The sequence below is a fragment of the Lissotriton helveticus genome, chromosome 5_1 (genome assembly GCF_964261635.1).
Source record: "Lissotriton helveticus chromosome 5_1, aLisHel1.1, whole genome shotgun sequence".
NCBI classification, from domain to species: domain Eukaryota; kingdom Metazoa; phylum Chordata; class Amphibia; order Caudata; family Salamandridae; genus Lissotriton; species Lissotriton helveticus.
In genome coordinates this window covers 497,787,205-497,807,665 of record NC_136065.1, presented here as the reverse complement: position 1 = coordinate 497,807,665, position 20,461 = coordinate 497,787,205, and the positions used below count along the sequence as shown (strand labels likewise).

The following is a 20,461-nucleotide window of genomic DNA, read 5'->3' as shown; positions in this document are numbered from 1 at the left end:
GGGCCCTGCCATTGCCCCAGTAGCTTATGGTCTGAGGAGGGCATAAGCAGGAGTACGAGGTCACCGGGTTTGAAAGACCGGGGTTTTGTGCCCTTATCATATTGTTGCTTCTGGGTTGTTTGGGCGGACACCAGGTTCTGCCGCACTATGTCCCTGATTTGACCCAGATGGGTCCTGAGGTTCTCCACGTACTCCGGGAGGGGTCGGGTCCGGTCGGGCTCGGCCTCCCATGCCTCCCTGGCCATGTCCAACAGGGTGCGCGGAGGTCGCCCATAGAGAAGCTCGAAGGGCGAATATCCGGTGCTGCTCTGTACTTTGCAACGAATCGCAAACAGAGCCAGCGGTAGCATTTCTTCCCACCTCTTACTCTCTAGGGCCAACAATTTTTTTAGGGTGGTCTTTAGGGTGGCGTTATACCGCTCGACAAGCCCATCTGTTTGGGGATGGTAGGCAGATGTTCTTATCTGCTTGATGCCTAATTGTGCACATACTTGTCTCATGAGGGCCGATACAAAAGGAGTCCCCTGATCCGTCAGGATCTCCCTAGGGAAGCCTACCCTAGAAAAGATTGTTATCAGTGCCTTGGCTATGTTCTGGGTAGTGGGCTGTCGTAGGGGTATCGCTTCCGGAAAACGGGTGGCGTAGTCGACTAGGACCAACGCGTACCGACACCCGCTCCTGGAAGGCAACATGGGGCCTATTATATCCATCCCCACCCGGCTAAAAGGAACGTCAATGAGGGGCAGTGGTTGAAGAGGTGCACGGGGAGGGCGATATCTACTGTTTTTCTGACAGACCGGGCAGGACCGGCAGTACTGTTTTATCTGCTGGTAGACGCCTGGCCAGTAGAACTTTTCCAGGATCGCCTGTCCGGTCTTCTCGTCGCTAAAGTGGCCCCCCAAAAGGTGGCTGTGAGCGAGGAATAACACTTTATCCCGGAAGGGCCCCGGGATTACTAATTGGGGAGCTTGTTGGACCCCCCCCTTCCTGTACAAAAGGCCGTTCTTTTTATAGAAATAGGGACCTACTTGAAGGGGGTCTTCATTTTCCAGGGCCCGTCCCCAGGCGTCTTGTAGAATGGGATCCTCCTGTTGTGCAGCGCGGAATTCCCTGTCCGTTTCCCAGGGGTGTTCCTCCACCCGAACGGGGAAGGCGGTTGCATAGTTCCTTTTTTCCTTTATCTTTTGGTTTTTTGTTTTGTGGGGTCTAGCCGTTTCATCCGGGCAGGGCAGTTCTTGGGGGAACGGGGCTTCCGACCACCACTTTTCCAGGGAGTTGGTAGTGTCTTGGAGGAGGTGAGGCAGACCGGGGTAGTCACTACCCAATATCACCTGTTCTGGAAGAGTGGGTACGAGTCCTACAGTAAGGGTGCTTCCTTGGTCCCTGGGGTGTTGGACCACAATCCGGGCTGTGGGGTACAGTTTTGTATCTCCATGGACGCACTGAATGGCTACTGTGCCGGTCACTGGACCCACCGGGGTGGGGAGTTCCTGGGGTCGGAGCACACTCTGCCTACAACCTGTGTCGGCAAGGGCTAGCAGCGGATGTCCATCAACGTTCACCGGGCAATGGAACTTGGGAGGGTTGGTATCCGCAGGGAGACAGACATAGTTCCGGGCAAGACCTACTTCCATTGGTTCCTCCTTCTGGGGGCATACTCTGGCGATGTGTCCATATCCCCCGCAATGATAACACTGAGGTCCAGGCGGGGTTGGGCGAGGCAGAATAGGGTAAGGGAACAGTGGGACGGGTTCTGGTTTTCGGGGTAAAGGAGGCCTCGGACCCCGGTGGAGGATATGGGTTTGCGGACGGTGGGGGTGCTCATCTTTGGGTTTTTGAAAGTCTTGGGCCCGACTGTAGGCACTAGCGATCTCTATCGCGTTTTCCAGGGTGAGGCGTGCGTGTGGACGAACCCATTTTTGGGTGGCCGGATGCAGAGATGCCAGGAATTGTTCCAAGTATATTTTGGAAAGTATGTCCTCCTTCGATGCCGTGGCGGAACGCAGCCAGCGATCTGCCAGGTCCCTAATGCGGTATGACAGAGCCCGGGGCGTTTCTTGGGGTCCTTCTTTGGCTTGGCGTAGTTTTACCCTATAGGTTTCATCATCTATGCCCAGGCGTTCTAGGATGCACGTTTTAATGTCCGTATACGGGGTCTGTCCCTGGATGTTGGCCTGTTGGTAGGCCGCCTGTAGCTCTCCAGTCAGAAGCGGCCCTAGGTAGTGTCCCCAACGGTCAATGGGCCAGGCGGCGGCCTGAGCCAAACGCTCGAAATTGGTGAAGAAGAAATCCGGGTCCTCTCCGGGTACGTACTTCTGGAGGACCACGGACGGGAGGGAGGTAGCCGGTCTTTGTTGGCCCAATACATCGGTGAGTTTGCCCAAAGCCTGGTCCTGAGCTGCGCCTTGGCCTTTAAGGACATCGTGTAATTGTCCTCGGTCGTCCTCTGCCGTCTTGAGGAATTGCTCCATCATTTTCCCCAACTGCTCCTGTGTCTCTGCTAGCTTCTTGACGGCGGCCTCCATGCTTCCGGATGATCCCACTTCTGGCACCACCTGTGGTACTTGGGGGTAGGCAGACTGGAATAACAAGCGGGGAGGCCGGATATAGTGGGCTATGTCGAAGCCGGTTTATTGTGCAAATACAAGATATCGGTGAAAGTCAAGGGAGGAATCCGGAGACACTCTGGAAGGGGACGTCCGAAGAGATGCTGGACACGATGACGGGGTTCCGCTCTCCTCGCGTGGTCTCTCGTCGTCTGTCCGGTCTTCGTGGGGGTCTCTCGGAGGTGTGGAAAAGAGAGAGAGAGAGGGGCAGTTAGTCCGGTGGACAGGACGCGGGCGTTACCTTCTTCCGACACCAGGGGGTGGTGGGAGGAGAAGAGGTCCGTGAGGTAGGTAAGGAGGGGTTCAGAAGGGGAAAGAAGGAGATTAGGAAGGCGGAGGGTGACGGGTGAGGGGTAAGGTAGGGCTATGGTACAGACGTGCTTGTGACGTGCCACACGGGTGCTATACAACAAGTTTACAGTGCCTAGTGGTATATACACGACCTTTACAGTGAGGGGTGCGAGGTGTAACTACTATCACCATTATCGCTATGCTCTGCAGCAAACGGGGATTGTTACTCACCCGCCCCGCCGTAACTCTCATCCGAGTTACGGCCGCTCTCCAGCCTCCTCCGATGGACTCCACCAGTCCTCGGTCCAGACTTCGTCTCCTTCTTCGTCTCCGGCTCCTCTTTCTCCTCCGGTTCGTCGCACGCCTTCTCCTGCCACGAGTCCGCTGGCTCGAACGCCTGGTCTTCCTTGCTTCCGGCTTTTCTTTGTCCCGCCTCAGGATGGAGGGAGGTACTTCTGGGGTCACGGGGCAGTCCTTCCTGGTTTTCGACGTTTCCGATAGGATCCTGAAACGAAGGAGAAAGGGGTGGAGGCCAGGTTGCCATGGACGCCACAATGTCGGGTGGCGGGGCTCGGGTCCTTGAGGAATGGCGCGGCTTTGCCGAGGTAGGGTTCCCGGCTGTTTCACAATCTTATTATACGATTAGAGAATCCACATGTAGAAATGCCAATTTGCCTTCAGTTCAATTTCATGAGTTATTTCTTACATATATACTTAGATCGCCTTATTCCAGAGCTTATGCTAAAGGCACTACACCTATTACATTGAAAGAGAAGAATGTGTAGTGAAAAGCTATGAAAACTTTTCATGGAAGCTGATTTTTGATGTGATATTATATTTCTGTACTATTTTTGAAGTTGTATCGGAATGATTGGTTTACTTTTAACTCTGTAGGTTCGACTTCAAGAAGTCCAAGTTGCTGTTTGAGAGCTTTTCAAATCAGACTAAGTCAGTTAATTTGGTTTCCCATTGCATGATGGCTTTCGACACACGATTTGCTGAGCAGAAGACTGATGCAGACCATAAACTCAATGTGTTCAACTGTATCCTGCAGCCCTCAAAGAATAGCAACAATCCAGGATCCCTGCAGATTGAGCTGCACTATAGGTATTCACAGCCGAGCTAATGATTCTCTTTTTTACAACTAAATGTTAGTTTATTCAGTTGACTAGTCATGGCATGCCTGAATTTTATGTTGTTTTTGTGAGGAGAAAATGGAGAATGTGTTTGACTCCTGGACGAGTTTGGCTATTTGATTAAAGTAAGCGTTTTAATAGAAAGGAGGTGTAATACCTATCCTTTATGCAATTGGTGTAACATGTATGTAGATGGGAGGTGCATCATTTAGGTTTTGCATCCATTGTTCATGCTGCCATGTTATAATTCATCAGCAGGACAGGACCTCTGATAACATTGTTTGCATGACTTTATTTCTATTTTACATGCTCCATCCGCACAGTATATTTGCTGTTCGGTGAAACTTCTTTTCTGATAGATTCACCAGGGCCAATGTGAAAATAAACCATAGCCTGATTAATAGTTAATGTACCTGTTTGTGTACCAAATACAAATCACTCCTTTGTACTCTCACTCCACTGCCATAGTTAAGGTGTACAATTATTGCAGGAATCGTTTGGGTGTCTACCTAGGGGTCTGTTCACATTTAAACACTATTGCATTGATTTTGATGCCATTTCAGATTACCCGAAAAGCAAACTAACTGACCCCAAGAGCATATTTCGGTAAGGTCTGCCGTCTTCCATGCCTCTGGCTTGCATCCCATTATTATACGGTACTATTTGCTATTGAATCCTATCATGGGGTTGGTTTAAAGTTTTCTGGGCAGAGGTAAATCCATCAGTATGGCGGATGACTTTACCACTACCATACCAAAGGTCCTGCAGCCCCCAAATTTAGAGCGGTGCTCTGAACCAACAGATAACTGTAAACATTGGCATTGAACGCCGTCATTGTAGTTCCTATCAATGTTGTAAAAGTCTGACTGACGACTCTATTAAACATGATGCCCGCCCGTCACACTTTTAGAATTTTGTTTCTTTTTCAAAATAAACTCCCAACGTGGTAACTTGTTATTAACATTTGCATAGAATTTTGGAAGTATATGTTATCGCTCGACTAGCCTTTGTTCTCCCTTTTCTTTTCCTCCTTCTCTTCTCCTTTTCCTTTTTTTCTCCCTGTCTTTCTTCTTTCTCTATTGATCATTAGGGTTAGTCTCTTGATATTCTCATAGGTGTAATAACCTCACTTGATGTTTCTATACGTAATATTTTTACCTTACACATATGATATGCTAACCCTGTTACAGTATTATTCTTTGTATTGATCGTCTTGAAAATCAATAAAGTACTTTGAAATGAAAAAAAAAATGTAAAACTAATGTGCCCCCCTCCATACCCTCTACTCCAAACTCAAAATCAGGCCCATAGTTAATTGTATTTCTACTGCACCATAATTTATTTTCCATTATACTTGAACGAAACTGAATTGCTAAGCAAGGAGTGAGCCAAATCGAAGTCCTAACTTGCACTTTGATTGAGCTCCAAAACAGCCATACAGTCTGGGTTCTGTCAAGAATTCTCGATCGTGGCATCTTCATTAAATTGATAATCTGAAAGAGACACGTTAGTATTAGATTCCTTACCTTAGAATATCCCCAGGCGTCAGACTGGATCCGGAAACTTTTGCGTAGCAGTACCCTTGCGCATCGGTAGGCGTCGTCTGCGGCTCCGCGTCCGTCGTCGGCGTCATGGGCGCCGTGATGACGTCGTCGGAGTACTTAGACGCCGCCTCCGCGTGCTGACGTCAGTTCTTCTTTTTTCCGTGCCAGCAAGTGCAGATCTGGAAAAAGCAGTAACCCTAGTCAATTTTTGACTAACTTTTTTGATCACTTTTTGATTGTTCTCGAAGTCTCTCGACTCCGAACGGTGCCGTAGGGATGCCCGGGTTCAAGCCCTGTGATGATTGCAGCCGCCTGATGTCGGTCACGGATCCTCACCGCGTCTGTTTATCTTGTCTGGGCGTCGACCACGACGACAAGGCCTGCTCCGACTGCCGGGCCCTCTCTTCGAAAGCCAGGCGGGAGCGGTCCCGCAGGCGACTCGAACTCCGGCAGTCGGTCCCGCACCTTGAGAGGTCCCGATCCCATGGGAGGTCGAGGGACAGGTCGCGGGCTCGGAGCCACCACAGTTCCGAGAGTAGGCTGCACTCCTCCGGGTCGAAGTCGTCGTCAGGTAAGAGGCACAAGAAGTCCAAGCGGCGTCATCGCTCTTCGGACTCCCCCCGACGCTCGCGCGATGCGGCCGGGGGTTCGGGTGACACCACCCACGCGGCTCCGTCGGAGTCGCGGGCGCCGCGTGCAGCTCCACACCCTCCGGTCCCTGGGCTGAACGCGTCGCAGGAGGAGATCGAGCGCTTCCTCATGGCCATGAGGAAACTCTCTCCTCCGGCGGGCTCCGCGGCGCCTTCGGGCCCAGCGGACCCGTCTGGGGCCCCTAGCGGGTCGGCGGCTCCGGCCCCGACGCCATCGGGTGCTTCGGCCCCGACGCCGCCGACGCCTTCGGGCCCGGCGCCGCAGGTCCCCACTATCCCGACGCCGCCGGCGCCTTCGGGCCCGGCGCCGAGGGGTTCAGTTGTCCCGGCGCTGCCGGCGCCTTCGGGCCCGGCGCCGCAGGACGCCGCTGGACCTCCTTCGGGATCTGGTTCGTCGCCGGTGGATCTTATGGCCTCCCCGGCGTCGGACCCGCAGGTGTCGCCTCCGGCGCCGTCCTCGGGCGGCGCCGTCCCCGGTTCCACCTTCGTTCCTGTTCAGCCGTCGGGACGGCCCCGATGGGCGCCACTCCAGACGTCGTTTGGTGAATTTCACTTTTATGAACAGGCCCCATTAGTTGAGAACCCTGAGTTTCAGGAGATGGGTGATGAAGAGGACTGGTAGGGGTCTGAGGACCCTCTGACCAGGGAGTGTCAGTCTCATGTGGACTTGACAGGAGACCTTGGGGAGGCCAGTGGCCTGGACACCTCTCCAGACACTGGTTTTGTCTCCCCTCCTACCGTGGCTTCGGAGGAGGGGGCAACCTATAGTGTGGTGCTGATGAGGGCTGCCAAGGCCTTGGGCCTTGAGCTCCCCGTCGCGGCCGTGAGGACTAACCTCCTCACTGAGGTCCTTAAACCGCAGTCAAGCTCGGCCGAGCCTCTGCTGCCCTTTAATTAGGCCTTGACCGACGTTCTTCTGGGCACTTGGTCCAAGCCCGCTACGGGTTCGCCCGTAGATAGGAACGTGGCCAGACGCCACCGCCCAGCCCCGGGCGACCCATGTTTCCTGTCCACCCACCCCACCCCCGAGAGTCTGGTCATCCAGGCCTCTAATTCCCAGACCGCATTCCCGTCCGCCCCGCCGGACAGGGAATCCAAGAGGTATGAGCAGTATGGAAAGAAGATATTCTCATCCCTTAGTTTGGGTCTGCGGTCTTCCAACACCGCATGCCTCTTGGGCTGTTACACCCACTCCCTGTGGGATAAGGTCGCGGATGTGCTGCCAGAGTGTCCGTTGGAGGTACGGGCCAAACTCGGCCAAGCCCTTGTGGAGGGCCGGGACGCAGCCAAGTATTCCATTAGGTGTGGGCTGGATACCACCGACTCGCTAGGCAGAGCGATGGCTACGACGGTGGCGGTCAGACTGGCTGAGGTCCGCCAACTTTTCGGCAGATGTCCAGAACACACTCATGGACATGCCGTTCGATGGCCGTCGCCTCTTTGGCGACAAAGCAGACCATGCGCTCGAGCGCTTTAAGGACTCCAGGGCTACGGCCAAGTCCTTGGGCCTCTCGGCCCCGCGCCAGCAATCGGCTGCTTATCACTCCTTTCGTGGCTACGGAAGGGGTGCGCCAACACGTGCCGCTAGCCACGCTCCGCAGGGCAATACCCAACGCGGTGGCGGCCGTGGTAACCGCCGTCCAGGCGGTAGGGGTCAACGGCGAGGTCAGTCCACACCTTCCCCCGCAGCATCCGCCTCTAAACCCTCCTAGTCCGTGCTTTCAGGCCCATGTGACGCCAGTGGGGGGCAGGGTTCGCCATCACCACCTCCACTGGCGCACTGTCACTTCGGACAGGTGGGTGCTGCAAATCGTCCGAAGGGGCTACTCCCTCCCCTTCGAGGCGACTCCTCCAGTCATGCCACCGCAGAACCACCGTGTATCGGGGGATCATTTGCGACTTCTGCAGGAGGAAGTTACGGCCCTCTTGGCCAAGGGGGCCATCGAGCGCGTTCCTGGGCCAGAAGTAGGGTGTGGTTGCTACTCCCACTACTTTCTGGTACCCAAGAAGGGCAAGGGGGGCCTACGCCCTATCTTGGATCTACGGAACGTCAACGGCTTCCTCCGGAAGGAGAAGTTCAAGATGCTGACACTGGCTCAGGTCCTAGCTGCCCTGGACCCAGGAGACTGGATGGTAGCGTTGGACTTGCAGGACGCTTATTTCCACATCCCTGTCCTGCCGGCCCACCGGCGCTAGCTGCGGTTCACGGTTGGCCACGAGCACTTTCAGTTTACCGTGCTCCCCTTCGGCCTTACCAGCGCCCCACGGGTGTTCACAAAGGTGATGGCGGTGGTCGCAGCTCATCTGCGCAGGTTAGGGGTTTCAGTCTTCCCCTACCTCGACGACTGGTTGTTGAAGGAGGGCTCGCCCCAGACAGTCGTCAGCCACCTCCAGACTACGGCAGATCTCCTGCACTAGCTGGGGTTCTCCATCAATGTGCCAAAGTCACACCTGTGTCCCTCTCAGAAGCTCCTCTTCATGGGAGCGGTTCTGGACTCGGCGCAGTTTCGGGTTTATCCACCCGAACAGCGGGTCCGGGATATTCAGGCTCTGATTCCCATCTTTCAGCCGTTATCCCGGGTCTTGGTCAGGTTGACGCTGCGGCTCCTGGGGCTGATGGCCTCCTGCATCCTTCTGGTGCATCACGCCAGGTGGCGGATGCGGGCTCTGCAGTGGGACCTGAAGTTTCGGTGGACCCAGCATCAGGGCAATCTGTCCCACCACGTCCTGATCTCGGAGGGCACTGCGAGACAGCTGCAGTGGTGGCTCGCGGACCGCGATTGGGTCAGCGGCAGATCCCTCTCCCTTCCCCAACCGGAGCACGTAGTTGTGACGGACGCGTCCCTCCAGGGCTGGGGAGGCCACATGGGAGAGGCGGAGATCAGAAGCCTCTGGTCTCCGGCGGAGGCCCGGCTCCACATCAACCTGTTGGAGTTACGGGCGATTCGTCTAGCACTGAAGGCATTCCTCCCCTCTGTCCGGGGGAGTGTAGTGCAGGTGTTCACGGACAACACCACCGCCATGTGGTACTGCAACAAACAGGGCGGCGTGGGGTCGTGGACCCTTTGCCAGGAGGCTCTGCGCCTCTGGCAGTGGCTGGAATGCCCGGGCGTGACCCTGGTGGCTCAACACCTGGCGGGTTCTCTGAACGCCAGGGCGGACGAGCTCAGCCGTCGGTGCATGATGGATCACGAATGGCGTCTGAACTCGGACGTGGCGTAAGGCCTCTTTCAGCGATGGGGAGAGCCTTGGTTAGATCTATTCGCCACCGAAGAGAACGCGCAATGTCATCTGTTCTGCGCGTTGGAATTTCCAAGGCGGCACTCGCTCGGAGACGCTTTTCGTCGCGAGTGGAGTTGCGGTCTGTTGTACGCCGTTCCGCCTATACCACTTCTGCCCAGAGTGCTGAAGAAGATCAAGCGCGACCGGGCCCAAGTCATCCTTGTGGCTCCGGACTGGGCGAGAAGGTACTGGTATCCAGAGCTACTCAATATGTCAGTCGATCCCCCGGTTCGTCTGCCTCTTCAGGAGGACCTCCTGTCGCAGCAGCAGGGGACGGTCCTCCACCCGAGCCTGTCCAGTCTCCACCTCCATGCTTGGAGATTGAGCGGCGACAGTTGAGGCCATTTGACTTGCCTCCTGAAGTCTGTAACGTCATTCTGGCAGCCAGGCGTCCCTCCACGAAGTCGGTATACGCCTGCAGGTGGAACAGATTTGTGGCATGGTGCACAGCAAAGGCTGTGGATCCTCTTGCTGCCCCTCTTTCTGAGGTTCTTCTCTTCCTTCTTTCTCTTGCCAGCAGGGCTCTGCTCTGGGCACTATCAAGGGCTACCTTTCTGCCCTTTCAGCCTTTCTCAGGCTACCTGATCAGCCTTCTTTGTTCAAGTCCCCTATTGTGAATAGATTTCTTAAGGGCATCACACACATACGTTTCCTCCTGTTCCGTTTGTGATGCCTCAGTGGGACTTGAACCTGGTTCTTACATTTCTGATGTGCGCTCCCTTTGAGCCACTTCACAACTGTCCTCTTCGCCTTCTGACTTTGAAGCCTGCTTTCCTGGTTGCCATCTCCTCTGCCAGGAGAGTGAGTGAGCTCCAGGCCCTTTCTTGTACTCCACCTTTCCTTTCTGTCCATCCGAACAAAGTGGTGTTGCGTATCAAACCTTCTTTCCTGCCCAAGGTTGTCACTGCCTTCCACATCGGGCAGTCTATCACCTTGCCAACCTTCTTTCCGCCACCGCATCCCTCTAAAGAGGAAGAGCGGCTCCACCGTCTGGACCCAAAACATGCGCTCTCATTTTATTTGGATCGCACACGCCAGTTCCGGGTGGATGACCAACTCTTTGTTGGTTACGTGGGCGCTAAGAAGGGGAAAGCGGGACACAAGAGGACCATCTCCAGGTGGATCATCTTATGTATCCAGGCATGCTACTCTTTGGCTAGAAAGGAGCCTCCTGTGGGATTGCGGGCTCATTCTACCCGAGCCACGGCGACTACCACTGCCCTGGGCAGGGGAGTGCCCTTACAAGACATCTGTCAGGCAGCTACATGGGCATCGCTGCACACGTTTGCAAGACACTACTGCCTGGACAGCCAAGTCCGGAGGGATGGCTTCTTTGGCCGTTCCGTCCTCCAGGACTTTCTGGTGTGATTATTGGTTCGCAGACCCACCACCGGGGTTGGTATTGCTGGGGTATCTATTCTAAGGTAAGGAATCTAATACTAACGTGTCTCTTTCAGATGCACAAGTTACTACTTGTGTAACGATATATCTGTAAAAGACATTAGTTAGTATTAGATTCCTTACCGACCCACCCATCCTCCCGGTTCTGCGAACCAATATCTAGGGTTAGGGTTGTCCCCTTTCAGGGCCCTAGTTTCAATGGCACCAGTGTTGGTTTTTAACATGGCTCTGCGTTTCTGGCGCGGAAAAGCTGTGTCTAAGAACTGACGTCAGCACGCGGAGGCGGCGTCTAAGTACTCCGACGACGTCATCACGACGCCGACGACGGACGCGGAGCCGCAGACGACGCCTACCGACGCGCAAGGGTACTGCTACGCAAAAGTTTACGGATCCAGTCTGACGCCTGGGGATATTCTAAGGTAAGGAATCTAATACTAACTAATGTCTCTTACAGATATATCGTTACACAAGTAGTAACTTGTGCAACGCTGAATAGAACTGCCATGCACAGGCTTTTTAGAATACTGAAAATAGCAAGAGAAAAAACTCTCTAAAAAAAACAAAAATGAAATATTATGTAAAGCAAAACTCTGCTTTGCCTTTTTTTAGCTTTTAAAAGTAAACACATCAGAAAAGTGCAAAAAAGTACATTAAAATAAGTGAGTCAAAGAACAACATTGTTGCCAAAAACACAATACAGCAATACAATTACTAAAGTTGAAAATACAACAGGACCCCTATCTAATTTAGGTAAACAAATTGAACTTTAATAAGCAGATTGCTTATTAAAGGAATCCAATTAGGGATCAGAAGTTGAGGCTGTGGTTCACAAAACGGCCATTATGGAGCAGCTTTGCTGTCGTTTTTTAAACTGACAGAAAACAATGGCCCCATCTCCAAGGAATTTATTTAAGAGAGAATACTTTTTAAAGTGTTTGTGCTCATTTTTCCAGCAAATTATCTTTTTAAAAGTATAGCTGAAAGAAGAATAACATTTACAGATCTTTGGATCGTTCCTCAAATATCAGGCACTGCCGCACAACTGCAAGACCGAGGCAAAATGTAATGGGTTTCCTTAATAGCAGGTTTCACTTCCCCTGTATGCTGGATCTTCTGCATTCTCCAGAAACAGGGTAGAAGTGTTATGAACTGGCTGTGGAAGCGGCCAGTCAGCACAGATGTACTGGTTCGCGTCAGGCAGACACAGATTTCTCGGACTCCAGGACCCTCCACACTCTCCTACTTCAGAAGATTAGATCCTACAGGCAAACAGACATTCCTGGACCGGCCTGGGCCCCTTTGTCCTGGTTCAGCAAGAGGCTATCTTCTTTAGCCCTAGGAACTACATTTCGATCTCACAATTTCAAGGTAAACCAGTAGACAAGTCTCTCCACAGTCTTCTATGAGGCAGATAGGATTTCTTCCTGTACTCGTCTTAGGGATCCAACCCCTGGACTACATTTTGGAGTTGCTAGGGGTCACTGCTGCAACCCCTGGTTTGCCCCTTGAGCCCCCTGGATCTGCCTTTGCGGTCCATGTTGGTGGTAAAATCAGTACCAACAACACAGGGGCCGCTCTGCATTCCTTATTTCTGCCCATTTTTCATTATACCAATAGTAAATAGACTGTTATTCACTATTAGTGTAGCACACTTATCTAGAAAAGGGCCGTTGGTGGCAGCTGTGGAAAGTAAAACTGTTTTGACATGTATGTTGTGTGCTTACTTGTGAGTGAGAATGTGTTTAAGTGAGAGAGGGCATGTGTATGTATGAGCAAGTGTTTCTGTGTATGTGAGTGAGAGTCAGTTACAGTTAGTGAGTGAGACCGGGTGAGACTGAGGCCCAGGTTTACTATTCTTTGACTCCAGGCAACGCTGCACCAAAGTTGCTGCATGTGTGTGCCTCTACAAAGATATGGTGCATTTTTTCTTTCCCTGTGAGTTGACACACTTTTAGCAGCCATGCGCCAAAGTGCAAACCCCCTTTTGCCATAGAGCAAAGGTGTGTGCATTCTCTGAAGCCTAGATTTTGTACTAGAAAGGGTCCCTTCCAGTACAAAAACAATGGTTTTCCCACGAAGTGTGCTGTACAAAGTAGCACACATGCAAAATTTTGGAACTACTTGGAGAAATGAAAACATTTCGCCTCATTACTCCTGCCTCGAGGAGGCATAAGATTTTGGTGCAGAGTTCTGCCTACCAATGTTTGTAGATTGGGATTTGCGTCAAAACCCATGGGTGGTTGCATGGGGATGCCCCCTCATTGCCCATGGAACGCCGCTTTGATGTAAAATAACACAAAACAGAGCATAGTGCAACTTTCTGTTACTTTGGGACACTATCCAAGGCAAATACTGGTTTGTGTTAGATAGTAAATCCCACACTAACACTTTGCGCCGGGTTTGTGTTGCAAAGCGTTAGTAAACCTAGGTCTGAGTATCAGTAAGTATGAGTGACTGTTAATAATTGAGATAAAGACTGAAGGCAATTGAGTGAGTGAAAATTAGTATGAATGGATGTAAGGGGGTGTAGGAGAGTATGAGTGAGAATGAAGGAGTGAATGTGAGTGTGAGCGAGAACGTGATATGATGCTTGCAAGTTTGTCGTTGGCCCTCGCATACTGAACACAATTATTGTCTCATAGCTATACACTGGGCAAAATACTGACGCTGGCATACTTTCTGCAATTCTTGTTATGATAGGCACTGGTACACTGAGGATAGTTCTTGGCATACATTACACCAATGGTTAAATATTGATACTGGCATACTAGAGTTATTTCATGGCATACAGGGCACCTGTGGAAAAATACTGACATACTTTAGGAAATTCTTGAAATGGGGACCCAGTGGTAGAATGCATGTACTAGCCCACTGGAGGATATGTGGACAACCTGTGATACAGGTGTGTGGAAACCATGACAAAATGCTAGCCCTGACATTCTCAGGTAATTTGTTTACTTAAGAGTCACTTATGTTATAAGGAAGGCATATATTCTAAAATTCTGGCATTGGTATACTTTGCGTAAGGTTTTATATTAGGAGCTACCCATGGAATATGGTAGCACCCATGCCAGTATGCTGACCCTGGCACAATGAGCGCCATTTTTGACGTATGGAACACCCATACCACATATTGTAAAAATGGGGCAGAAATGTCCTGTTTCATTGGAGTGACACGCCATTAAGGGATATCCATATTTAATGAGTGCCCTTGCAGCACGTACACCATTTAAGCAAATTTATGTTAACATTTTATTTTAAAATGTAAAATGTCACTCCATCCTTTTCATATTTTTCTCGGGGGGAGAAAACCCCTAAAAGAAGCCTGGCATATTCACTTTGCTAGCTCAATACAATTCAAGGCAAGTACTATGCCCTAGAACTTTCAAAGATCAAGTCAGCACCATAAAATACGTGGTAGACATTTGTTTGTGTTATGCTATTAAACTCTCATGCTGTTATTACGAAACGTCAGCAAATAAAATTTTTGTGATGTTAGGGTCATTCCACATGCCTTTCTAAAAAAGTATATGAAATCACTTCCTGTGACATCATTACGGTCAAAGGGTATGTGATGACATTTCCGCTAACCTTACAGTTTGTTGAATCAACCCTAATGGACCAACAACTGTTTAATTCAATGATGAATCTGTTGACGCCATTTTAAAATCTTGGTGCTGTCACCATATGTCGCCATACATATACTTTTAATTTTGTCAGTGGCCCCAATGAAAGTAGTGATCACAACCTCAGCCTGGTTTCAAGTTAATAATGTGATCTCATAAGTGTTGTAAATAACACATTATGCATACCCAAACTGCTTCCCACAGTTTGTACAGAAGGACGTGGATTAACATTGGGCTTACTGAATAAATCTCGGCAGTAAAAATAGTCCGTTATACAAAGTTGACTTTTCAATTCAAATTGTCCTAGGGACAAAATGATATGCTTTGGAAAAGTCTTTTTTTAATTCATAAAATATTTGTGTCAGTTATCAAAGACGTGTTCTGTGTGAGTTATCAGAGATTGGGACAGTCACTGCACAGGGCATCTACCATCTTTGCTTCCTATGATCTTGCTGCAGCAGCAGTTCAAGCTCAATGATTCCCCGAACCACAGAATTTCACTTAGGGTACGAGAGCCCCATCACTTACGGAATGGGTTAAGAAAGACTTTGTATTTTTATAATACCAAGAGCAGATATGATTCTGTGTGTGCTTCTTAACTACTTGTGTTTACTTATTTACTTTCTTTACTCAGATCTTCCAAGGATTCCTCCTGTTTCACTGTTGTTTTGAACAATCTTCGTGTGTTCTTAATTTTTGACTGGTTGCTGCATGTTCACAACTTTCTGCATACTTCAAGTGACACCACAAAGGCAGATAACTGCACCGGCTCTCTACAGCGCAAGTGGAGCAGCGATACAGTTGTACTTCCCAAAACTGTGAAGACTGGAGTGGTTACAAAGCGTTCTTCCGTCCAAGTAACTCCAGAAAAACAACTAGAAGTCAAGATAAATGTAACTGGTGAGACCATTTTTGGTACACGTGCTGAGCCACAGTAATTATTTTCAGTGCTTAGAGACTCATAATGTGTATAATGCTATGTGAAAGTAGAGCATGAGTTTGCATGAGCATGCTTTTTTTTCCTTATTTATTGATAATTTTTCTCTTACACTGTATCAGAGCTTCTGTGCCTTAAGAATGGCTCTGAAGGTGCCACTGTTATCAGCTCTTCATGTTCCTGTTTCATATTTTCAAGTCAAAGCTAGCCTGTTGTCTTAAGATGTCAGCAATATTTAGTCCTCCAAAAATAGGCGCCAGGCTTTTCTGATGGTAACATCAAAACGCAAATTTTTTACCATGTGAGTATCCCCAGGTGCCAGACTGGAGCGTGAAACTAAAAATGCAGTGCTTTTGCATGCCGTTAGGTGGCGTCTTACAACTCTGTGCCAACCTCGTTCTGCTTCATAAGTGACAAGCGGATCTACAAATAAGCGCCATCCATGTTGAATTGAATACACACTTATATAGCACATGCCTACCCAAGGGCATCCCTGGGCTTACTGTGACACCTTGAAAACATAGAACTGATCACGGAAAGAGAAAGGTTTTAAGCTGCTTCCTAAATTTAAGGTAGCTAGATTCCAGTCGTAGATAATCTGGAAGCTGGTTCCAAAACTAGGCTGCATTATATGAAAACCGCCGACCTCCAGTTCGTGACCCCTTGATCATAGGAACTGCGAGTAGTCGTTTGTTATTGGATCTCAGGGTTCTGTTGGGGCGATATAATTTCACCATTGACTGGAAGAACAGAGGGCCCTTCCCAGAAATAGATTTGTGAACAATACACATAGCCTTAAACCTAGTTCTTTCCTGGATAGGGAGCCAATGCAACAAACCAAGGGCAGGTCTGGCTGAAATACGTTTGGGGATGTTAATTAGAAGGCGGGCTGCACAGGTCTGAACAATCTGCACTATCTAAGTAGTTCCTTGTGGAGCACCCAAATAGACTGCATTCACATAGTCGAGCCGGGACAGTATAAGTGCCTGGACTAATCGTCTGGCATCAAAAGGAAGGAGGGGGAGGATCTTCCTTAACATCCTAAGAAGTCTATAGCAATTAGCTGCGACTTCACAAGCTTTTATTTAAAATCCTAATTGCAGTCGAACCAGACTCCCAAACTTTTGATTTGTTTCTTTGGAGCAGGAGGGGGACCTAGGCAACTGGGCCACAAAAGATCTATATTCAATGGGGCAGAATGGCCCAGGAGCATAACTTCTGTCTTTGCTCCATTCAGTTTTAGGAATGACTTGTCCATCCACTCAGATACCATCCCAAGGCATAAAGTTAAGCCAGGCACAGATTTATCTTGCTGACTTAGGGAAACCACCAACTGGGTATCGTCAGCATAGGTGACAATGTGGATCCCCCAAGGAAGCACCACATCTGCAAGAGATCTCATGTAGATGTTAAACATGGTAGGACTTAAAGAGGATCCTTGGGGGACTCCACACTGCAGAGGAATCTGCTCTGATGAAGCATCCTCCTCGTAGACAGCAAAAGATCTGTCTTCAAGAAAGGACTGCAGCCATTTCAGGAATCGCCCTGGCAGCCTCCATTGTCCAAGATTTTTCTAGACTCTTCTATCATGGCAAGAAGAGCGGTCTCCGTACCCTGTTGGCAACTGAAACCTGTCTGAGTGGGATGATTATCCCATTCCTCAGGGTCAAGATTTGTCTTTTTCAAAAGAGCTTTAACTCTTGCCTGTTTCCATTGAGGGGGAACCTGCCCCATTAGAAGAGAAGTGTTTATCACGTCCTGAATAACCGGGTAGACTATTTCTGAAACCAGATTTATAACGGGGGGCGGGATCAACAGGAGAGCCTGATTTTAGTTGCCTGAGAAGTCCCTGCAGGGAGGGTAGAGTCAAGGGGGGAACTCTTCCAGCACGACTTGCTGTTTACAAGGGGGAATATCAGTAACAGGATTAGTTTGCAGAAAGGTTCTGTAGCTATTGTGTACTTTGGTAAAAAAAAGAAATTTGCTATTTCATCACACCACCGTTGGGCACTATATGAATCCGTGGGGGGACTGGGAGGTGTGGTAAGGGTTTTTGCGATTTTAACAATTTCCCGTGGGGAATTAGACGAGGAAACAATTCTTTCATGATAAAAACTTACTTGAGCGGCTTTTATTAAATTTTTTTAGTGTTTAAGTGCTTCTCCATAATTAAGTTTGCTAATAACTGTAAAGTCTTAACTCCATTTCCTTTCGTATTGTTTACATGCTTGTTCGAGCTGCCTATGTTTCTGAGAATATCAAGGTATTTTGTTAGGTCCCACTCGATGACAGGATTTAACCCTCGGGAGGACTAAATCCAAGGAGGAGTCCAGCCAACTATTAAGATTGTCATTTGCGAATGTAGGTTGGGATGTGGTAAGGGAATAGAGTTTTTTAACTTGGTTGCCTAGCTTTCAACCGAGAGTTTAGACCAGATGCAACCACATTTTTTTGTTCTGGTGAAAGACCATAGAGAGTCTTGAGGAGTCCAGATAAATGATAGTAAAAAGTGGTCCGACCAGGGAACTGAAATGGGCTCAGCCATTATGAGATCCTGAAGATTAGTGAATAAGGGGTCAAGCAAATGCCCTAAATTATGGGTGGGGCAGGACACTATTTACTTAAATTGAAACGTTTCCAGACCTTCAATATGGTCCTGAGTGACAGTGGAATTCAGATCATCGAAGTGTATATAAAAATCACCCACCATCGAAAAATTTGATGAAAGACTGGCACAGTTAGCAGCAATATCTGGGAGTTTTTTTACAGAAGTTGCCCAGTGTTCCTGTGGGGCGATATATGTGCACTGACATCAGTTCCAGTGTTTGCACACCTTTAGATGCGGATCCCGAGGTCCTCGTCTCTTTCTTGAAGAAAATTTTCTTCTTAAAATTTTCCAGTGTGCAAGGGAACATTTTACCCCTTCAGACTACAGGGTTTAAACCTTCTAGGGACTATCACAAACAGATGTCTGTGACGGATCCCCACAAGGTATGCCTCTGGTGCTTGAATTTGACGCACAACTTAAAGGCATGCGATGACTGCACACAAATGAACCCGAAAGCCATCTCAGAACGTGAAGCAAAACTCTATGTCACAAAAACACCTCCAGACTCCATGCAAGTTTCTCTCCGAATCCACGTAGACAGTTCTGAACCCTCCTGCTTTCTAAGTTGTTACCTGGGCAGATCATTTTCATGGTTGAAGTTTTTGGGTAATTCCTGAAAGAAACACAATCCTGAAAGAAACACAGGAAGTTTAAGCGAGATTTGGCTCCTTCCCGCCACTCCCTTTCTCCAGGGATGGTGTGAGGGCATCACAGTGCCTCCAGGTCTCACTCTTGTTCTCACGAGGAATGGATTCCTACACTGGACATGAAGCATTCTGAGTTTCAGGGTCCGTCTGCGATGTCACAGTAGGCGGAAGCCTTTAGAGAGGCCATGCTGCTCACCTTCGGCATGCTTCCAGCTCCGTCTTGTGCGCTCGATCCGTCTTCTCCATGTATGTGTCCCTTGAACCCACTTTGGGTTCCGCACCGGTGTCTGTGCTGACCGAAGCTACAGGCACGCACAACCTATAGTGGCATCACACTCTGAGCCAAATTCATCTTAACCTCCATTGAGGCCACACCCAGATCCTGATGCTGCTCTGCCAATACTTAATCCCACTTATTCCGACAGCAATCCTTTACCACTCAGTCACGCACAGACACTGCATCAACCTTTTGGTCAACCCTATGGAGACAGCAGTGAGGGTGTGGCGGACGAGCATGCCCCACCCTGTGATGAGGATAACTGGTCCATGGACCTACAGGATGCCAGTGGGCTGGATGCCTCATCCAATAATGGGTTAGTTCCCCTACGTGGACCAGCAATAGAGGACAGCGCATCCTATATGACAGTCAGTAGGAGAGCTGCTGAAGTCTTTAACCTTCACCTTCCTACTATGGAGGTAAAACCAAATGTGCTTAGTAAGATCCTTCACCCTTCAACTAAACCTCTTCCCTGTTTCAACAAGGCCCTTACTAATATGCTGGTAGGCACATGTGCGAAGCCATTTTTTTGCCGTCTGGTCAGTGGATAGTTGTGTGTTGCCATAGAACAGCTCCTGGTGACTCTGATTTATTAACCCAGCTTCCAACTCCTGAGAGTTTGGTGATGCCGGCATCCATCTGCAGAGTCAATCCAAACACCTCACCAACTAGTCTCCCTGACAGGGAATCTGAAGAATATGGAAAAATTTGACAAAATACTGTTCTCATTGGCCAGCTTTGTCTTGAGGTCAGTCAACTCCAGCCGCCTCCTTGGATATTACACCCATGAACTCTAGGACATGTTGGTGAGTTCTTACCAGCAGTCCCATAAGACTTATGGACCTTGTTGCACCAATCCATCTAGGATGGATGGAATGCAGGACAATTTGTCATGCACTCAGGTCTTGACACCACTGTTTGCCTGGGAATGGCTATTGAGACAAGCAAGGTTCTCAGGCACCATGCATGGGTGAAATTAACAGGATTCTTCAGAGACCTTCAGGCATCCCTAATGGGACATGCTCTTAAAAGGTTCCTCCATGTTCGGCGAGAAGACAATCTTGGCCCTGGAGCATTCTTAAGAGAACCAAGCTATGCCTTCACTTTAGGCCTTTCTTCACCAGCCTGGCTATCCCACTGCAGATTCACCCTTTTTTTCGGGAATATGCTAGGAGCTTAGCGTACCTGCAGCCTCATGCCCCGCCACCCACACAGCAGGCTTCCCATCCCTTTAGAGGTTGGGGACGTGGGTCTAACAGAATAGGACCAGGCAATGAAGGGCAGCGTACGTTCCAAAATCCTGCCCCTTCGTCAACCACTTCAAAACCTCTTTATTGCTTCCTAAACGGCACACAGCCATCCAGTTTGATGCAGGGTCTGCTGCTTCCTTCGGGGTAGCAGAGTTTCACATCCTACAGATGAGTCCTTCAAATTGGCTCCACCCTGCCAATCCTTT

The 20,461-nt window shown here is 49.6% G+C and overlaps 1 protein-coding gene across 2 annotated transcripts in view; it reads left to right on the top strand.

Annotated features, from left to right (window-relative positions):
* VPS13D (vacuolar protein sorting 13 homolog D) overlaps window positions 1–20,461 on the top strand; it is a 2,979,414-nt gene that overhangs the window by 847,094 nt on the left and 2,111,859 nt on the right. For both annotated transcript variants that reach the window (XM_078642819.1, XM_078642818.1), the window contains exons 30-31: window positions 3,792–4,004; window positions 15,171–15,436. In XM_078642819.1, the coding sequence (XP_078498945.1) occupies window positions 3,792–4,004; window positions 15,171–15,436 (479 nt within the window). The remainder of the gene's footprint in view (window positions 1–3,791; window positions 4,005–15,170; window positions 15,437–20,461) is intronic.